The sequence below is a fragment of the Ostrinia nubilalis genome, chromosome 7 (assembly GCF_963855985.1).
Source record: "Ostrinia nubilalis chromosome 7, ilOstNubi1.1, whole genome shotgun sequence".
Lineage (NCBI taxonomy): Eukaryota > Metazoa > Arthropoda > Insecta > Lepidoptera > Crambidae > Ostrinia > Ostrinia nubilalis.
This window is the reverse complement of record NC_087094.1, coordinates 1734598-1755088: the sequence shown is the minus strand read 5'-3', so window position 1 is coordinate 1755088 and position 20491 is coordinate 1734598. Positions and strand designations below refer to the sequence as shown.

Here is a 20491-nt window from a genome sequence, read left to right as displayed (position 1 = left end):
TGCCGCCGCTGCTGGGTATGTAGCCAAGTGCCAAGTGAAGGAGTGCGACTGGCCAAGCGGGGCTACCTGCGCCACGATTGCTTTAATTTGTAATGTCTCCAATTAATTTGCGTTTCATCTCTAGTCCACGCTCCAGTCACGCTCCAATCTCATTCCAGCTGATGTGCAATTTGTTATCGCGGTAAAATTCACGAGCAAACAAAGACAAAACAACGGATTTATGCACTTTCCATTAAAATTCCGAACACCTTATTTTTTAAACTAAAACAGCACATATTAGTGAAGCGTTTGACTTGCGTGTGAAAAAAAGTAGCTTTATGTCGGCTTTTACTCAGATGTGCAGTTGCGTTTCGTTTACGTTACAGCATTGTTGAACTAGCTGTCTAAACAACACCGCGATACGGATTTGTCAAAATAGTTGAGGTTCGTTCGTCGACCAGTAGCTTTGAAGTTAAAATTTTTTAGCGCAATCGGGGCACTGATAACCGCGCGGCTGGCCAAGTCATAAGACTCTCCGCAGACTACAGACTTCTAGTCGGCCCATAGTTGTACCCAATTCTAATTTGTATGAAGAATCGGCCGATCCAATGTGCGCACCCAACCCAACTATCGGTCTACGAAAAGTCGGTGGTCTGCGGTTAGGCTAAAAGTAATTCATTTTTGGTAATGGGCTTTTAAAAAGCACTTTTAAGTTTTTAACCCCGTTAATCACTACCATTGGAAAATAATGTGGGCAACATAATGTATCAGGTAAAGTTCTGAGTTGTAATCAGCAATCGCAAGAAAATCAGTCGCTATTCTAATCAGTAGCTTGTTCCCATAAGCCATTTTTGTTGCAAAATCGTTCCTACTAAAGTCCGGTCGCCAAGCAGATAGAATTTTGTCCAATGACCCCAAGCTACCCATCCTTATCGCTCGCGTAATTATATTGCTATCGCGCTCGCACACTCACAGCGGCAGCGGTCGGTCGCCCATCGCTCAGTCGTGATAAGGATGGATAGCATGGGGTCATTGAACGAAATTCTATTTGCTCGGCGACCGGACTTTACAACCACGTAGTGTATAAAATGCCATCATCTCACCTTCAATGTCTCCTTCCAGAGCCCATAGCGGTAAACTACCGGGTAGTGATGTGCCCGTTCATCGACGTGGTGGCGTACGACACCTTCGAGTATCGCGCGCATTCACAAACATTACTATGAAGTCACAGTGCGTGTGGACGCACAGGTTGACACACGAACATCACAGAGCACTATTCAACTTCACTTAAGCAAGCATCGTTTGTGAATACGGGCGATAGATACTATTGTCAGCTTCTTCCCATAAGCCATTTTTCTTATAAAATCGTTCCTACTAAAGCCTGGTCCGTGAGCACGTAGAATTTTGTCCAATGACCCCAAGCTACCCATCCTTATCGCTCGCGCGTAATTCTGTTGCTGTCGCGCTCGCACACTCACTGCGGGCGCCCGTCGTACAGTCGCGATAGCAATATAATTACGCGCGAGCGATAAGGATGGGTAGCTTGGGGTCATTGGACAAAATTCTACGTGCTCACGGACCAGGCTTTACAATCACATTGAGTACAAAATGCCATCATCTAACCTCCAATGTATCCTTTCAGAGCCCATAGCGCTAAACTACCGAGTAGTGATGTGCCCATTCATCGACGTGGTGGCGTACGATACCTTCGAGTATCGCGCGCAAGACGAAGGTGCTAGAGGAGCCTTTGACTGGGAATTCTTCTATAAGCGGCTGCCCGTGATGCCTAAGGATGAGAAGAACATGCCGGAGCCTTTCAAGTGAGTCATTATCATCATCATTATCGTCATTTTGATAGTACTACGCCAGAGACAAGGGCGCTCGAGGTGCCTTTGATTGGGAGTTCTTTTATAAGCGGCTGCCCGTGATGCCTAAGGACGAGAAGAATATGCCGGAGCCTTTCAAGTGAGTCATCATCATCATCATTATTATCATTATAGGGCGCTCGAGGAGCCTTTGACTGGGAGTTCTTCTATAAGCGGCTGCCCGTGATGCCTAAAGACGAGAAGAACATGCCGGAACCTTTCAAGTGAGTCATCATCATCATCATCATCATTATTATCATGATAGGGCGGGCGCTCGTGGAGCTTTTGACTGGGAGTTCTTTTAAAAGCGGCTGCCCGTGATGCCTAAGGACGAGAAAAACACGCCGGAACCATTCAAGTGAGTCATCATCATCATCATCATCATCATCATCATCATCATCATCATCATCATCATCATCATCATCATCATCATCATCATCATCATCATCATCATCATCATCATCATCATCATCATCATCATCATCATCATCATCATCATCATCATCATCATAGTATCGCACCCAAGATGAGAGCGCTCATGGAGCTTTTGACTGGGAATTCTTTTATAAGCGGCTGCCAGTGATGCCTAAGGACGAGAAAAACATGTCGGAACCGTTCAAGTGAGTCATCATTATCATCATCATTATCATCATCATCATCATCATCATCATCATCATCATCATCATAATAGTACCGTGTCCAAGACGAGGACGCTCGAGGTGCCTTTGACTGGGAGTTTCTTTTATAAGCGGCTGCCCGTGATGCCTAAAGACGAGAAGAACATGCCGGAACCCTTCAAGTGAGTCATCATCATCATCATCATCACCTTCGAGTACCGCGCCCAAGATGAGAGCGCTCATGGAGCCTTTGACTGGGAATTCTTCTATAAGCGGCTGCCCGTGATGCCTAAGGACGAGAAAAACACGCCGGAACCATTCAAGTGAGTCATCATCATCATCATCATCATCATTATTATCATGATAGGGCGCTCGAGGAGCCTTTGACTGGGAGTTCTTTTATAAACGGCTGCCCGTGATGCCTAAAGACGAGAAGAACATGCCGGAGCCCTTCAAGTGAGTCATCATCATCATCATTATTATAATTATAGGGCGGACGTGGGGCCTTTGACTGGGAGTTCTTCTATAAGCGGCTACCCGTGATGCCTAAAGACGAGAAGAACATGCCGGAGCCTTTCAAGTGAGTCATCATCATCATCACCATCGTCAATATCATCATCAGTGTCATCCTTATTATCATCATTATCACCATCATCATCATAGGTCATTCTGTCCACCTTGTGGACTTCCCACACTGCGCTTACCGGTACTTGACTTCCAGAACCTTGCTGCCCCATTGCGCTTTAGCTCTTCTGTGTGTTGTCTGGCCCTGTCCACTGAATCTTATTTACGCAATCAAGATGAGGGATTGAGGGCAGGAATTGATTGTATAGTGCAACAGCCCTGGTGCCCTAAGTGAAGACTGATCTACGCTTTTTACACTATTTTTCTCTATGGCAAAACAGATTTGCAGGGCAATCAAATCAGTCACTTCATTGGGCCATTGTGCGCGATTTGTGGTTTATCTCTTCCTATTCCAACCATTGCAGATCCCCCCAGAAAGCAAGCAGCCTATCCAGGCCATTACAAGCTTCCTGCAGCGATGCTGGAGATTGGAGAATGAGGGCTATCGTTTTCATACTTAACAGTTGGCACCCCTGGCGATTGACAGGACCTTACTCTACAGTGGCGCCATCTTGATGAGTGCAAATGCGATGGTCCTCCTACCACTTTAGCGCTCACCAGTTGGTGCCACTGTCTTCGCTACTAGCAAGTGACAGGACCTTACTCTACAGTGGCGCCATCTTGATGAGTGCAAATGCGATGGCCCTCCTACCACTTTAGCGCTCACCAGTTGGTGCCACTGTCTTCGCTACTAGCAAGTGACAGGACCTTATTCTACAGTGGCGCTAACTGGTGAGCGCTAAAACGATAGCCCTCATTGGAGCCTGCTACGCTTCTGCACTCCATGAGCACGTTGTTACCGTCTATTTGCTCCTCGTCGTTTCAGCCGAAAGACGTCCACTGCTGGACAAAGGCCTCCCCCAAGGATTTCCACAAAGACCGGTCCTGCGCCGCTTGCATCCAGGTACTTCCCGCGACCTTCACCAGATCGTCGGTCCACCTAGTGGGAGGCCTGCCCACGCTACGTCTTCCAGCTCGTGGTCGCCACTCAAGAACTTTCCTGCCCCAGCGGCCATCAGCTCTTCGAGCTATGTGCCCCGCCCACTGCCACTTCATTTTAGCGATTCTGCGGGCTATGTCAGTCACTCTGGTTCTCCTACGGATCTCCTCATTTCTGATTCGATCACGCAGGGAAACTCCGAGCATAGCACGCTCCATCGCTCTTTGGGTGACCTTGAGCCTTCTTATGAGGCCCATAGTAAGCGACCACGTCTCAGAGCCATACACCATCACTGGCAACACACACTGGTCAAATACTTTTGACTTGAGACACTGCGGTATTTCGGACGTGAGAATTTCGCGAAGCTTCCCGAACGCTGCCCAGCCGAGTTGGATTCGACGATTAACCTCTTTCTCGAAGTTGGACCTACCTAACTGGACTGTTTGTCCCAGGTATACATAATTGTCAACAACTTCGAGTGTAGTGTCTCCAACCTTCAGAGGAGTGGGTACTACACAGTGCTATTTGCTCCTATTTATTCGTTAATCTCTGCGTTCCCAGGAGCCCAGTGATGGCGGGCGGTCTATTCGCGATCTCAGCGGTGTTCTTCTGGGAGCTCGGCGGCTACGACCCCGGCCTCGACATCTGGGGCGGCGAGCAGTACGAGCTCAGCTTCAAGGTAAAATGTGATTTATTTACTGGCAATAAAGTTATGAATCCTTTGCTCGATTTTAGTGAAATGTTGGTTGCCAAACATTGGTTCCCGTGGTGCTCAGAGAGATTCTCTCGACTTGGATATTCTGAATTCAATCCCACTTTTGTAAAATTACTTTGTGTGTTGTCACCAGTTTGCTTAGGATATAACAGACTTGAATCAACATTCCGTGCTTCGGAGCTCTCGGTGTCGTCGGTCCGATTAGGTCTCGTCATAGTCGTCCGTCATACGCTTGCAGACTTACCCCCAATTTCTGAATTTAGTTTGAGCATGCTCATTTTTTACTCAAATATAAACTTTTCATATTTTATTTTATTTATTAAGGAATTAATTATTTATTTTGAATAAGACTAATTGACAGCACGTGTCGGTGAACCACCTCTGTTACCTCTGGTACTAACGTACCAGCCAATCTTACCGGGCGTCCTAGCGCATGTGCAACAATCTCCAAGCAACAATATCTATCTGCCAAGGAGCCAGCCAATCATTCCGGGCGCCCTGGCGCATGTGCGCCAGTCTCCAAGCAACGGACCAACTTTGTTTGTAAATAACGGTCATCAGCTGTCATCTTGTCATCTTTACTATAAAAATTAATTCATTTAGGTTTTATGTTATTTTGTATGATATTTTTATTATGTAAGTACCAATTTTTTTAAATATTTCGATTTTATTTAAGTAGACTTATATGAACTTATCGGGAACTGTAACTAATTCCAATGACTCTCATGGCTCGCTTGTGCGTTGTGAGCAGTGTCCCCAGCCTCGCTATTTTAAAGGGCCAAGAGGGCTTAAAATTCATGAGAGCCGGTGTCACAAAAACCAATTTTCGAATATAATTCCTCCCAATGTTTCTGCTCCTTCTTTAGATGAGCCTCTATGGAAGAGTTTGAGTACTCTTAAGCACGAGCGTCCTCTAATTAAAAGGATTCCTAGAGGTGCTCGGGTTTCGGTGGCCCGAGCTCTTTCACAAGTTATATCATCAGTGTTAAAAAACAATGACCATAGTAGCTGGGAACAACTGCTCACATTTGCATACCGTACCCTATACATTGAGCGCGGGCCTTCAGATGACGGCTCCCTTACGCAAAAAATAAAACAAAACTGTCTAAATCCTGTACCTATAAATTATTCTCCTCCCCATAGGACTCGTCGTTTTCGCCCCAGCCAAACAAATTTAATAAAAAAAGCGGAGAGTAAAATTTCCGATGGTGACATTAAGGGAGCCGCCAACATTCTTTTTTCTAGTGATGTGTTTGCTCCCGATAGTTCTGACACCCTTTCAGCACTCCACTCCAAACATCCACCTCCTGCTTCAACACTTCATCTTCCTGACCCACCTCTTGACTCCGACCCCTTCCCCACGGCAACCAAAAATGACATACTTTCGGCTTTATCCAGTTTTAAAAATGGGTCTGCCGGTGGTCTCGACGGTCTTTCACCTCAGCATTTAAAAGATCTAATCTGCGGTGACTCCGGCGATAGTTCCCTGCTTTCAAATTTAACTTCTCTTATTAATCTTATGCTCTCTGGTAAAGTCTATGAAGGAATCATAGATATTTTATACGGAGCTAATTTGATTGCCTTAAAGAAAAAAGACGGTGGGATTAGACCTATTGCCATTGGTACCACTATCCGACGTTTGGCTTCCAAAATTTGTGTTCGCCATATAATTTCTGACGCTCCAAATTTTTTTCAACCCGTTCAACTTGGTTTTGGAACTAAAGGAGGCTGCGAGGCTGCCGTCCATGCAGTCCGCACTTTCCTTTACAATAACGGTGGTGAAGTGTTGTTAAAGGTGGATGTAAAAAACGCCTTTAATTCCGTAGACCGAGGCGCCTTGCTGACACATGTTAAAAACAATTTCAATCACATTTATAAATATGTCTGGCAGTGCTACAGTATGCATTCAAAATTAATTTATAAAAACAATCTCCTTTCTTCATCCGTCGGTTGTCAGCAAGGTGACCCCTTGGGTCCTGCTCTCTTCAGCTTAGCCATTCACCCTACTATTTCGTCGCTAAATTCCAAATTAAATGTGTGGTATTTAGACGATGGCACCATTGGAGGCGACGCCAATTCTGTTTTAAGCGATTTTACAAAACTCATCAACGATTTTAAAAATATCGGTTTGGAATTAAATTTTAGTAAATGCGAACTATATTTATCGGACTCCGTTTCTTTGACTTCAGAACATGAAATCCTTTCAAAATTTACTTCTTTAGCCCCTCAAATACAAATTCAGTCTAAAAATTCTCTTCGCCTTCTTGGTGCCCCTATTTTTGATGAAGGTGTCCCTGATTTTGTTCATGACAAAAATAATAAATTTCAGGATTCCTTCAACCGTCTGCTACAATTGAATTCACACATGGCCTTAACTATCGTTCGGTATTGCACTTTCGTTCCAAAATTTACATATGTTTTACGGTGCTCCCCTCTTTGGAAATTTATTAATCTTTTAGAAGTTCTGGATAATTCTCTTCAAAATCTACTTTCTGAAATTCTAAATTGTCGACTAGATGAACGATCTTGGACTCAAGCTGCACTCCCAATTCGCTATGGTGGTCTTGGCACTCGCAAAATTTCGAGTGTAGCATTGCCTGCCTTCCTTTCATCTGCCTATAGCACTAAAGACCTCTTTATATCTATTTTAAACTCGTCGCTCCGCGATGCTGAGGTCTCGTGTTTGACAGATGCAAGAAATGCATGGTCAAATTTGTCCAAGATCGATTTACCTTTGTCTTTGACTTCACAGAGGCAGTGGGACGAGCCGCTGTGTAAAATCAAGTATGATTCTCTTTTGTCTTCTTGCACAGATGATACACACCGTGCTCGTCTCATTGCTGTTGCTGAAAGAGAGTCCGGATATTGGCTGAACATTGTTCCTTCAGCCAATATCGGGACTGTCCTAGACAACACTTCACTTTCCGTGCTAATTTCTTTGCGTCTTGGAATTAGTTACACCCATCCCCACCTCTGTCGTTGCGGGATCTCAGTGGATAGTTTTGGTCATCATGGCCTCTCCTGCGTCAAAAGTGCAGGTCGCATTCCTCGCCATGCAAGTCTTAATGACATCATACGTCGGGCCTTTACATCAATTCGTATCCCGGCAGTACTTGAACCCTTAGGTATCTGTCGAGATGATGGTAAAAGGCCCGACGGTATGACATTAATTCCTTGGTCTAAGGGTCGGGCATTGGTCTGGGATGCGACTTGCTGTGACACTCTTGCCCCCTCCCATGTGCCTTCCACGTCGAGGGCTGCAGGCGCTGCGGCTGCTTCAGCGGAATCTTTGAAAAAAAGCAAATATTCCGCTTTAGACAGCTGCTACCGTTTTGTACCTTTCGGCGTGGAAACGCTGGGACCTTGGGGCCCGGAGGCCAAAAAGCTTTTCACTGAGCTTTCCTCCCGCATCATCGAGGTTACCGGTGACCAGAAGGCCGGGTTCTACCTTGGCCAGCGTTTAAGCTTAGCGATCCAACGCGGAAACGCTGCCAGCCTTTTGGGCACCGCTAACCTCACCGACAGATCTGGGGATAGGGATACTTTTTTAATTTAACTTTTATTTTCCTTTTTTGTAAATATTGTATTTTTTTTTTGTATATAGTTGGTGTGGCGTGTAAATAGCCACACCAGGAATAAAAAAAAATTGCGGGGAAGAAAGATGATGCGGGGGTCGGCTGGTGACTCCAAACAACTCAAAAATACAGCTGCATAAAACGGAAACCACCAACCTGCGGATCAGGAGACGGAGACCAGGCTTCGAGGGTCGACCCGTCGATATTTCTTGCGGTTTTGATTATTTCAATATCTTCAGCAAATATTCAGCGGATTTTTCATTGACTTCATTGACAGACGTTCCAAGACAACATAGAGTTTTTTCTTCTTAATTTCTATAGAGGTTTTCCGCGAAGGTTGGCTCCTGCGAAGGTGCTGGCCCCGAATCCGATAAACAGATTAGTGGGAAACCATCTCATGCAGCTAGATAATTTGAGAGTTGGAGCCACCGAAGAAAAGGAAGAGAAGAAAGTTGGACATAGGCCCAACCATGCTCCCCGCCTTGAAGTTCATTAGGACTTCAATAAAGAAATTTTAATAAGAAAAGAAAGAAAAGGGGGAACATGACGTATTATTGCAATTTGCTAAGTATAAACAAAAACTTCAAAATACATCCAGGAAACCGTAAAGAATCAATTCCCTAAAGAAAACAAAATGTATAAAGTCCTCACATCTAAGAGCTTTAAAGTATTTAAATTAATGCATAATAATAATGCGAATAATATTCAAGAAATAAAATTAAAATTATAATTTTAAATTGAAACAAGGCAATAAATGAGTAGTTAATGTAATAAATACATGCGTTATAAGTTGTTATTGTGTAGGTAACGGATATAATTTAGTTACTGGGCGCTTATAGACACCAGTACTGGTTCTAACAGAAGCGACTCTGACCACACCATCGGAACCGGGAAAAACTTCGGTAATTACACCAAGTACCCAATGCAAAGGCGGTACATTATCATTGCCTATTATTACAACCGTACCTAGTTCGATTGAACGTTCAGGTGTGCACCATTTCTGACGAACTTGCAGCGTGTGCAAATATTCGAGGCGCCATTTATTCCAATATGATAAAACAAGCTGGTCTAAAAGTTTCTTGCGGTTGGTTAAAGTTAATTTTTCATCTTTCAGTTCTGTTGAAGGCAAGTAACGCAAAGGAGTGGACATTAAAAAATGTGCTGGTGTCAAGACGTCCGGATGTGGATCAGCTGATATCGCTACAAGCGGTCGAGAATTTAAAATGCATTCAATTTGCACAAGAACTGTTAGAAGTTCTTCATAAGTAAAAAGTTGTTTACCTACAACACGGTACATATGCGTTTTTATACTTTTTATATTCGATTCCCATATACCACCAAAGTGTGGGGCGCGGGGAGGGATCATTTTCCACTCTATGTGATGATCAATTAGCATTCGCTTAATCTCATCTTGAAATTCAGTATTAATTAATACGTTATATATTTCGTCGAGCTGGGCTTTAGCACCGACGAAATTGGTGCCATTATCTGAATACATAACAGATACTGGACCGCGGCGAGATATAAATCTTTTAAAGGCGGAAAGGAACGCATCTGTGCTAAGATTAGAAACTAATTCTATATGAATAGCTTTCGTAACTAGACAAATAAAAAGACATATGTATGCCTTTTGAGAATGTTGTCCCCTTCGTCTAGTGGGAATGAAGCTAATAGGACCTGCAAAATCAGTACCAGTATGTACGAAAGCTTTAGCATCTTGAATGCGAAATGCGGGTAAATCTGCCATTTTGGGAGATGGATGCTGCGGGTTCAAGCGGAAACAAACATTACATTGTCTACAGCGGCGCGTATAATAGATCTGGCATTTAATATCCAATAGCGTTGACGAAGAATAGACATGAGCAATCCAGGTCCAGTATGACAATTAGCGGTATGATAATGATCGATAAGAAGTTCAACGACGCGGTCACGTTTGGGTAGAAGCGCAGGATGTTTGGCTTCATAGGGAAGGTCTGATTTAGACAGTCTTCCTCCAATGCGAATTACACCGTGAGGGTCTAAGAAAAGTGATAAGCCACGGAGATGCTTTGAAGGCAACTCACCAGCCTTTAACAATTCAATTTCTTTGTTGAAATGAACGCTCTGAATGCTTTTGAGTATAAAAATCTCCGACGCATTTCTATTGGCTACGAGCTCATTACTCGGCAACCTTTTTGTGAATTTCAGAATATAATAAAACGTGTTTAGAAGCTTATTCCAGGAATTAACGTGGTTCGATATTTCATCAATTAAAGAAGGCTCAGAAGGAGCAGCAATAATAAGCGTATTGCTTTTATCTTTAAACTCTGGCAGAGTTTCACTCTCTAATGGAGTAAATATATCGATAGGCCATTCATTGACAGGTCTTTGAAGCCAGACTGGACCATCCCACCATAATGAATGAGAAATCAGCTGAGAAGGTAACATCCCTCTAGATATACAATCACTGGGGTTCTCTTTGCCCGACACGTGATGAAAACAATGAGGCGGTAAATTTTCTTGGATTTTGGCTACTCTGTTACTAACGAAAATAGACCATCTATGAGGAGACGAATGTATCCAAGAAAGTGCTATCGTGGAGTCAGAAAAAGCATAGATTCCTACAATTGGAATGCGCTCGGATATTCTCTCTTGGACTACTCGCACAAGTTTCGAAAGAAGTAAAGCAGCGACGAGTTCCAAGCGTGCTAGCGTTTGGATTTTACTTGGTGAGACTTTAGATTTAGCACATAGAAGCCTGACAACAATATTACCTGCAGGGTCAGTTATGTGTAAATAAATACAGGAACCATAGCCATTGAGACTAGCATCGCAGAAAGCAACAATGTTTACTGCGCAATCCAAGTTAACACCTATATGACGCGGAATACTCATGGTCGAAAGAGCGGGTAAGTCTAATAGAAAAGCAGCAAAACGCTTTTGAATGGATTCCGGAGGCACTTCATCCCAGTCTATCTTGCTTAACCAAAGTTCCTTAACCAAAATCTTGGCAAACAGGACGACGGGAGCAACTAAGCCGAGAACGTCAAATAAGCGAGCAACCAGAGAAAGAATACTGCGTTTTGTACATTTACTGTCGACTGCGACCGTAGTGAAGGAAAAATTGTCATCAGCAGGTTCCCAGGACAATCCCAGTATTTTAAAATTATTATTACCTGTATCAGAGAAACTGACAGGTGAGCGGTGTGAGTCTGGAAGAGCCTCAAGCAGTGCGGGAGAATTACTTGTCCATTTGATAAGATCAAAGGACCCTAACTTGAACAAATCAATTAAATCGCGGGATAAATTAATTGCGGTCGGTACATCGGGTAACGAATAGACAAAGTCGTCCATGAAAAATTGAGTATTTACTACTTTAGCAGCATCAGGGAAGCGGTCGCTATGGTCGTGCGCTAACTTGCGTATCGTACGCATAGCTATATAAGGACTTGGTTTGAGTCCAAAGGGTAGACTACTAAATTGATAAGTGCGTATAGGTTCTTGAGGATCGAAACGGAAGAGAATTTTCAAATATTTGCGATGGTGTTCATTCACACTTACGCGAAGAAACATTTGTTTTACATCAGCAGTGATTGCAACAGGAAATATTCTGAAGTCTATTAGCAGTAAAAATAGGTCAGACTGTAAGTTCGGCCCAACGTAAAGAATATCGTTAAGTGACAAACCAGATTGAGTTTTACAGCTGGCGTCCAACACGGCGCGAGCGCTGTCCTTTCCAGCTTTAAATACAGCGTGGTGCGGAATGTAGTAACCCTCATCTGAGTCTGCCTCGGGGGCTTCAGATAAATAACCTTGTTGAATATATTCATTTATGGTTTTATTATAGTTTTGACGTAAGCCATCCACTTTGTCAAACTTTCGTTCAAGCATTTGAAAACGTCTATAAGCTACGGAACGGGAATCTCCTAATACAGATGGGTCTTTGCAGAACGGTAAGTCGACACTAAAGTGTTTATCCTGGTAAATCACCGAGGAGGTAAAAATATTTTCGCATTCTGCCTCATCTGGGCTAAGAAAGCTTTTAGAAGGAACCTCTTCTAATTCAAAGAATTTATGTAAACTTGATTCTATTTCCGTGTGCGGGAGTGCGGTAAAAAATGCAGTTGAGTGCGTCGGCAATTGACTAGAGCTAGCCGGTACGTCACCCATAAGCACATAGCCAAAACTAGTAAGTATAGCAGTAGGCGCGCGTGAACCTGATTCCACCTTATTCCCCAAATAAATATAAGGGAATAATTGAACACCCAATACTACATCAATTTCACTAGGAATGTTCCAGGATAAATCAGCAAGCGGTAAGTTATTGAGGTAAGTCATATCCTCTGTTATATCAACATAATTCGCGGGAAGACGATCTGTGATGCAGTCGATCACAAGAGCGTAAATATGATATTTATTATTCGGATCAGTACGAGATTCGATATCAAAATAAGTAAAGCCATGAACAGGTCTCGAAGACTTGCCAACGCCTTGCAGGTAAGAGTCATGCAATTTATTAACGGGCAAGTTCAATTTATTACAACAATCTAAAGTTATCAAATGATTTTGTGAACCATTGTCTATCAAACAGCGTACAATCTGTTTATTTTTATTAGCGCGATGCGATGCAAATACTTGAGCGGTGGATAATAATATGGTAGAACTCGGTCTCACCTCCGAAGTGAGAGTAATAGAAGCATCATTCATATTTCGTTGAGTTGGAGTAGTACTACTGCACTTCTCTGTGCACTGTGGCGCGGTGTTTACGGCCGACATTGTTTGTGACGCGGCAGAGGTAGCGGGCGAATATTTTCGCGGTGCGGGTACGTCAAAATGAAGGAGCGAATGATGTTGCTTGCCACAGTTATTGCAAGTGTGTTGTGAATTGCATTTACTTGCAGTATGAGAAACACTAAGACAGTTAACGCAACCGCCCTTAGATTTTATAAATTCGAAGCGTTTTTGCGGGTTAAAATTGTCTCGAAATTGAGAACAAGAATACAACCTATGGTCAGCTTTGCATAGAATACACTGACTGGTCGTTTGAGTTCGCGGGTGCGGATCGTTACTAGAAACGAAAGATTTGTATGTGTTATTATTTTGCGGCGCGTCCCGATTATTATTATAATAATTATTTTTTCGGGGCTCAGAGGCAGCGGTAGTGTTGGAACTGCTATTATTGCGAGTTCTCTCTAATATTTTAACGCGGTCTTGAATAAAAGATATGAACTGATCACACGTAGGTATTTCTTTATCACCTACAGAAATCTCGAAACTCTGAAGCGTTTGAGAATCAATTTTCCTCAAACTACATTGCAAAATAATAAAATCTGCTAAGTTTTCAATATCTAATTGTTTGAGAGCTGCAATAGATGAAGATAACTTCTCAACAAATGGATTAAGACTCGCAGCGGTACCTACACATGTTTTAATGTCCAGGATGTTATTGACGTAGTGAACACCTAGACTACGCTTATCTTGGTACTTTTTGACGAGACTATCCCACAAGATATTATAAGTATCGCCGGTAGGAACGATACCTGCGGTCATTTTTAGGGCGCTGTGTGTCAATTTACTCATCAAATATTGCACACGTTGTGAATCCGTCAGCTGTTTATTAGAATGTACGTTAGTGCGGAAGATTTCATAGAAAATAGGCCAATTTTCAGCCTTGCCGTCGAACGAAGGCAGTTCGATTGGTGGCAGCTTAATATGAAAGGAACCATTTTGCGAATTAGTAGAAGGCGACGTCAATAACAACTTATTGCGCGCGTATTTAACGCTTGAATATAAATCTTCAAACGCGCTGAGCGAATTATAAGTTACGGTAAAATTGGGGTTAATTTCAAGTTGAATTTCGTTTATTTCATCCAGTATGTGTTCAAACTTTTCATGTAATTCAGAAATGCTTTCTGATTCCTCTAAAAACTTCTGATTCAATCTTGAATCAAAATTGGAAATATTCTTCGATGAATTGAATAAAGTGTTAATTCTTTCGAATATTGATTCCTTTTTGGAAAGCAATAATTTTAATTTCGAATTTAATTTCGTATTTGCCATGATGACAAAACAGCAAAATACTATGAAAAGTTTTTGAAAATAAACAAATTGCAAAAAAATATGGCCGGCGGTGTATGAACGTCACGTTATTTGAAACGAAAATAAATAAGTAAAATATTTAAAAAATAAATAAGCTGGAATATCCAGGTTCGAAAGGACCAACAAATGGTGTGGCGTGTAAATAGCCACACCAGGAATAAAAAAAAATTGCGGGGAAGAAAGATGATGCGGGGGTCGGCTGGTGACTCCAAACAACTCAAAAATACAGCTGCATAAAACGGAAACCACCAACCTGCGGATCAGGAGACGGAGACCAGGCTTCGAGGGTCGACCCGTCGATATTTCTTGCGGTTTTGATTATTTCAATATCTTCAGCAAATATTCAGCGGATTTTTCATTGACTTCATTGACAGACGTTCCAAGACAACATAGAGTTTTTTCTTCTTAATTTCTATAGAGGTTTTCCGCGAAGGTTGGCTCCTGCGAAGGTGCTGGCCCCGAATCCGATAAACAGATTAGTGGGAAACCATCTCATGCAGCTAGATAATTTGAGAGTTGGAGCCACCGAAGAAAAGGAAGAGAAGAAAGTTGGACATAGGCCCAACCAATAGTATAGTTTTTAAGTTTGTAAAATACCTGTACAAATTTAGTTTGTTGTTCTGAATAAATAATTCTAGGCTCATTATTAATATTCTAATCTTACCAATTATTTCTTCCTTCCTACGCCTTTGTAACCAGAGGCGTAGTGCGAGTTTAAGTCAAACGCATTCGATATCGACTGCATAAAGTGACATTAAATGTATGACGGATTGTACAGCGCCCCTAGCGGAAACTATCAAGAACTAAAATCTTTATATATTTTTTTTAAACGCAGTTGATATCAAATGTGTTTGATGTAAACTCGCACTACGCTCCCAGGATCTACAGCAGTGGTTCCCAAACTTATTTAGTCTACTGCCCACTTTGAGAATAAATTATTTTTAGCGCCCCCCATTTTTGTAGTCAAGAGTCGAGCTCAGTCGATGTCTAAGAGTCCTCCTAGTAGATGACGCCTCCCAAGCCTCTACACAACGTCCCGATTTTTTTTCTGCGTCTCTTACCGCCCCCCTATAAGCCTGCAGCGCCCACAAGGGGGCGTTATCGCCCACTTTGGGAAAGACTGATCTACAGTTTGCATCAACTTTGTTATTGATTAATAATGTTCGTAGATTTGGCAGTGCGGCGGCGCCATGTACGACGCGCCGTGCTCGCGCGTGGGCCACATCTACCGCAAGTTCGCGCCCTTCCCCAACCCGGGACACGGAGACTTCGTCGGCAAGGTATGTGTTCTAAACTCACAATCTCACGGATCAGGGTTCGAAAGGATAATTATCAATGATAATTATCATGATAATTGTCGTGGTAATAACAGATGGATAATTATCGGCTGATAATAACAAAAAAATGCACTCGTGAAAATGAACTGAATTCGAAGTTTTCGAACGTGTATTTTCGCACTTGCGTCTAGTGGTGGGCGTTAATCAACATAGACAATTATAAAACCTATCTATTTAGCTCCAAAATGATCACTAGTTATCTAGCGTCAAAATATTTATCTATTTTCCAAGTTTTATGCGACTAGCGATGGATAATTTGACAACAATCAGCAACCAAAAAAATTAAGTAACATTTCTTATAAAACAATATGACATACAGTCGTGGTCAACTAATTAGGGACGTTATATGACTAAAACACAAGACCGTCTCTCCAGTCCCAAAAAAAAATCTTTACGAGGCTTTGTAGCTTGTGCCTATTAATAACAAGTAATTTGGCTAGTATTCTAAATATTTAAAGGCCAGAAAAGAAACTAGCTAGTTGCAATCAATATTTTTAAAATAAATAAATAATTGCCACCTACACATTTATTGACCTAGGGATGGACAACTAATTAGGGACACGTAACACTTTCACTGTAAATGTAAATAAATTGGAAATTATTTAAGTGTTTATTACATAAAAAGTTTTCATTCATAAATATAGAATACAAAACAAAATCATCAAACGTATTTTTATAACCAATATGGTTGGTTTTGTTGGTTATAACCATTTGACATCGGCGCGGCATGGATGCAATCAAATCATTACAGGTTTCTAAAGAAATATTATTCCAAATACCATTAAATGCCACGAAATGCTGATTTTTAGTGCCAGTACGTTGAGCTGCAACTTTTTCCTTCGTTTCATACCATAAGCTCTATAGGACTTAAGTCTGAGTTGTTTTCGGGCCAATCTAGTACCGTCACTGACTGTTGCGCTAGGAATTATTAAACAGAGTACGCGGTATGTTTTGGGTCGTTATCGTGTTGAAATGTTCATGAGACTGGTAAGACTTCTTCAGCATACGATAGCATCGTTTTCTCCAATATTTATTTGTATTGGAATTGCTCAAGTTTAACTTCAGTTCTTTTTATAGGTTACACTCTATGTCCAGAAAAACAGTCCCAGATTTTTATTTTTCCGCCTGTATGTTTCACCTGCTTCTTCGTTTACTTTGGTATCATTTCGGACTTTACAGGTCGTCGCACGTATTGTCTGTCATCGGATGAAATAAGATTTATCTTGATTTCATCAGAAAACAGCACATTTATCCATTGAGCAAAAGCCTAATGTCCATACTTTCTTGCAAACGCCAATCTTGCTTCTTTGTGTTCCATCTTCAGTAGTGGAACTTTTCGAGGAACTCTTCCTACAAGCTTTGCCTCCACCAGTCGCCTTCCGACGGTCCTCGCAGATACTCCAGCAGTCGGTTCTGGTCCAAAAATCTCGCTCTTGATCAGAACGAAACCCTTAAAGGGGTCTCTCTTTGCGAGAGTGACCATTCTGCGATCCATCTTGTGGGGTTGTTTTTATTGGCCTCTTCCTTCTAGGCATACTTTCTGTGGTTTCATGATTTTGAAATAAGCCACTGCATCGTAGATTCATGTTTTTGGAACATTTCAGATGATCTGCAATTTACCGGTATGGCCATCCACACTGATAAAGATTGATTACAACTTAGCGCATTGTTGCTTTTCTTTCAGCCCATTACCTTTAATAATTTGATGAGTTTTTAACTCGCAAGATAAGAATATCGCTTTTCAAATTGACGCCGAAATTACAAATGAACAGAATAAAAGTTATTACTTTTTATTTTTTTAATTTAGAAGGAAAAACTTAACCGTCCCTAATTAGGTGGCCAGACCGTCCGTACCATAATTACCGATTCATGTGATTTGATTAAGATTTTTTATTAAGTTAGTAAGTTTTTTTTGTTGTTATTGTATTCTGTTAAATAGAGTACTTGATAGTCAATATGTTTACAAAGTAACAGCCAGTAAAATTGAATGAAGCTCACAATAATAGGATATGAACACTTAGTATTGCTTAGTATTCTATCTGTCCCTAATTAGTTGACCACGACTGTATGTATCTTATATGGTTGATAATTATCCGATAATTATCTGATAATTATCATGAAGCGTAATTATCTTGATAATTTCGAACCCTGACACGGATACATATAAATGTCGACGGCGGGGATGGATGAGCGTCGCTGTCGCCGGCGGCAGGGTCTTCTGGTTCAGGGTTCATGGCGTAGGTCTCAGGCAAAATGAAATCCACTCGTAGAAATTAATAAACTCGATGTATTCACGAGAATAATTACAGTACACAGTACTAAAGCCTGGTCTGTGAGCACGTAGAATTTTGTCCAATGACCCCAAGCTACCCATCCTTATCACTCGCGCGTAATTATGTTGCTGTCGCTCTCGCACACTCACTGCGGGCGCCCGTCGCACAGTCGCGACAGCAATATAATTACGCGCGAGCGATAAGGATGGGTAGCTTGGGGTCATTGGACAAAATTCTACGTGCTCACGGACCAGGCTTTAGAGTTGTATCGGAACTGAGTGAACCAACGGTTTCGCGATAGGAACGTTCGACCCGAGTGATAGTTGAACACAGACTGGCACTAGCTCAACGATTCCCCCACCAACACGAAGTTCTCGTTTCGTCACTCAATTGACTCGATCGTAATAACGTTACGGCGTTCACTCACATCCGGTACTACATTAATCAATTTGAGAACTTATTGCTAAATTATTGCAAAATTAAGCAAATTACTTAATATTATAAAGAGGAAAGATTTGTACCTATTTTTGTATGTTTGTTTGTAATGAATAGGCTCAAAAAGTACTGGGCCGATTTAAAAAATTCTTTCACCATTCGAAAGCTACATTATCCACGAGTAACATTAGGCTAAATTTTATTTTGGAAAAACATAGGGTTCAGGGGTCCACGCGCGCGAAGCCGCGGGCGGAAAGCTAGTAAATTATAAAGACTGCGACATAAAATTGTGCACAGACACGTCTACGTAGTGAAAGTTTTCTTCGCAAAGGTATCTAAAAAAATGTGTACTCAATTTCTTTCAACAATATGGTGTAATTTAGCTTGTCTCAGAGTCGAGCACCGTTTCGTTTACATACGTCAGTGATCGATAACGTGCCGATGCGATAGGGCTGACTGAACAAAAAGCTACAGTGCTGCCATCTAGCGCACCATATGCGTGTTTTTTTCATTGTGAATATTTTTTTTTCAATGGGTAAAGAATGAAATCAAAATACGTATTTTCAGAACGTTCTATTTATAACTTGACATGTAATAGAATTAATTACTCTTTTGACGCTAACGCCCGTATTCACAAACGAATTCAAACGATACTTGCTTGAGTGAAGCAGCAAATCGAACGCACAGCGTTTAATAGAGCTCTGTGATTGGTTCGTGTGTCACCCTGTGCATCCACGCACACTGTGAGACCTCATAGTAATGTTTGTGAATACGGGCATGAGATTTTTGTTGTTCTACCTTCTAGAACTACAGACGCGTAGCCGAAGTATGGATGGACGAGTACGCTCAATACTTATACAACCGGCGGCCGCAGTACCTCAGCATCGACCCCGGAGACATCTCCGAGCAGAAGGCGCTGCGCCAGCGGCTCAAGTGCAAGCCCTTCCGCTGGTTCATCACCCAGGTGAGACACCGTCCTACCCTCCGGACTACAGGCGTACTGAAGTACGGATGACGAGTACGCTCAATACTTATACAACCGGCGGCCGCAGTACCTCAGCATCGACCCCGGAGACATCTCCGAGCAGAAGGCGCTGCGCCAGCGGCTCAAGTGCAAGCCCTTCCGCTGGTTCATCACCCAGGTGAGACACCGTCCTACCCTCCGGACTACAGGCGTACTGAAGTACGGATGACGAGTACGCTCAATACTTATACAACCGGCGGCCGCAGTACCTCAGCATCGACCCCGGAGACATCTCCGAGCAGAAGGCGCTGCGCCAGCGGCTCAAGTGCAAGCCCTTCCGCTGGTTCATCACCCAGGTGAGACACCGTCCTACCCTCCGGACTACAGGCGTACTGAAGTACGGATGACGAGTACGCTCAATACTTATACAACCGGCGGCCGCAGTACCTCAGCATCGACCCCGGAGACATCTCCGAGCAGAAGGCGCTGCGCCAGCGGCTCAAGTGCAAGCCCTTCCGCTGGTTCATCACCCAGGTGAGACACCGTCCTACCCTCCGGACTACAGGCGTACTGAAGTACGGATGACGAGTACGCTCAATACTTATACAACCGGCGGCCGCAGTACCTCAGCATCGACCCCGGAGACATCTCCGAGCAGAAGGCGCTGCGCCAGCGGCTCAAGTGCAAGCCCTTCCGCTGGTTCATCACCCAGGTGAGACACCGTCCTACCCTCCGGACTACAGGCGTACTGAAGTACGGATGACGAGTACGCTCAATACTTATACAACCGGCGGCCGCAGTACCTCAGCATCGACCCCGGAGACATCTCCGAGCAGAAGGCGCTGCGCCAGCGGCTCAAGTGCAAGCCCTTCCGCTGGTTCATCACCCAGGTGAGACACCGTCCTACCCTCCGGACTACAGGCGTACTGAAGTACGGATGACGAGTACGCTCAATACTTATACAACCGGCGGCCGCAGTACCTCAGCATCGACCCCGGAGACATCTCCGAGCAGAAGGCGCTGCGCCAGCGGCTCAAGTGCAAGCCCTTCCGCTGGTTCATCACCCAGGTGAGACACCGTCCTACCCTC

General features: G+C 43.0%; 1 protein-coding gene across 1 annotated transcript in view; it reads left to right on the top strand.

Moving 5' to 3' along the window:
• Nucleotides 1–20491, top strand: part of LOC135073434 (N-acetylgalactosaminyltransferase 6-like) — a 33926-nt gene that overhangs the window by 7947 nt on the left and 5488 nt on the right. Inside the window, exons 7-16 of the mRNA XM_063967616.1 lie at nt 1622–1799; nt 4587–4704; nt 15563–15673; nt 19244–19402; nt 19491–19580; nt 19669–19758; nt 19847–19936; nt 20025–20114; nt 20203–20292; nt 20381–20470. Of these exons, the coding sequence (XP_063823686.1) occupies nt 1622–1799; nt 4587–4704; nt 15563–15673; nt 19244–19402; nt 19491–19580; nt 19669–19758; nt 19847–19936; nt 20025–20114; nt 20203–20292; nt 20381–20470 (1106 nt within the window). The remainder of the gene's footprint in view (nt 1–1621; nt 1800–4586; nt 4705–15562; nt 15674–19243; nt 19403–19490; nt 19581–19668; nt 19759–19846; nt 19937–20024; nt 20115–20202; nt 20293–20380; nt 20471–20491) is intronic.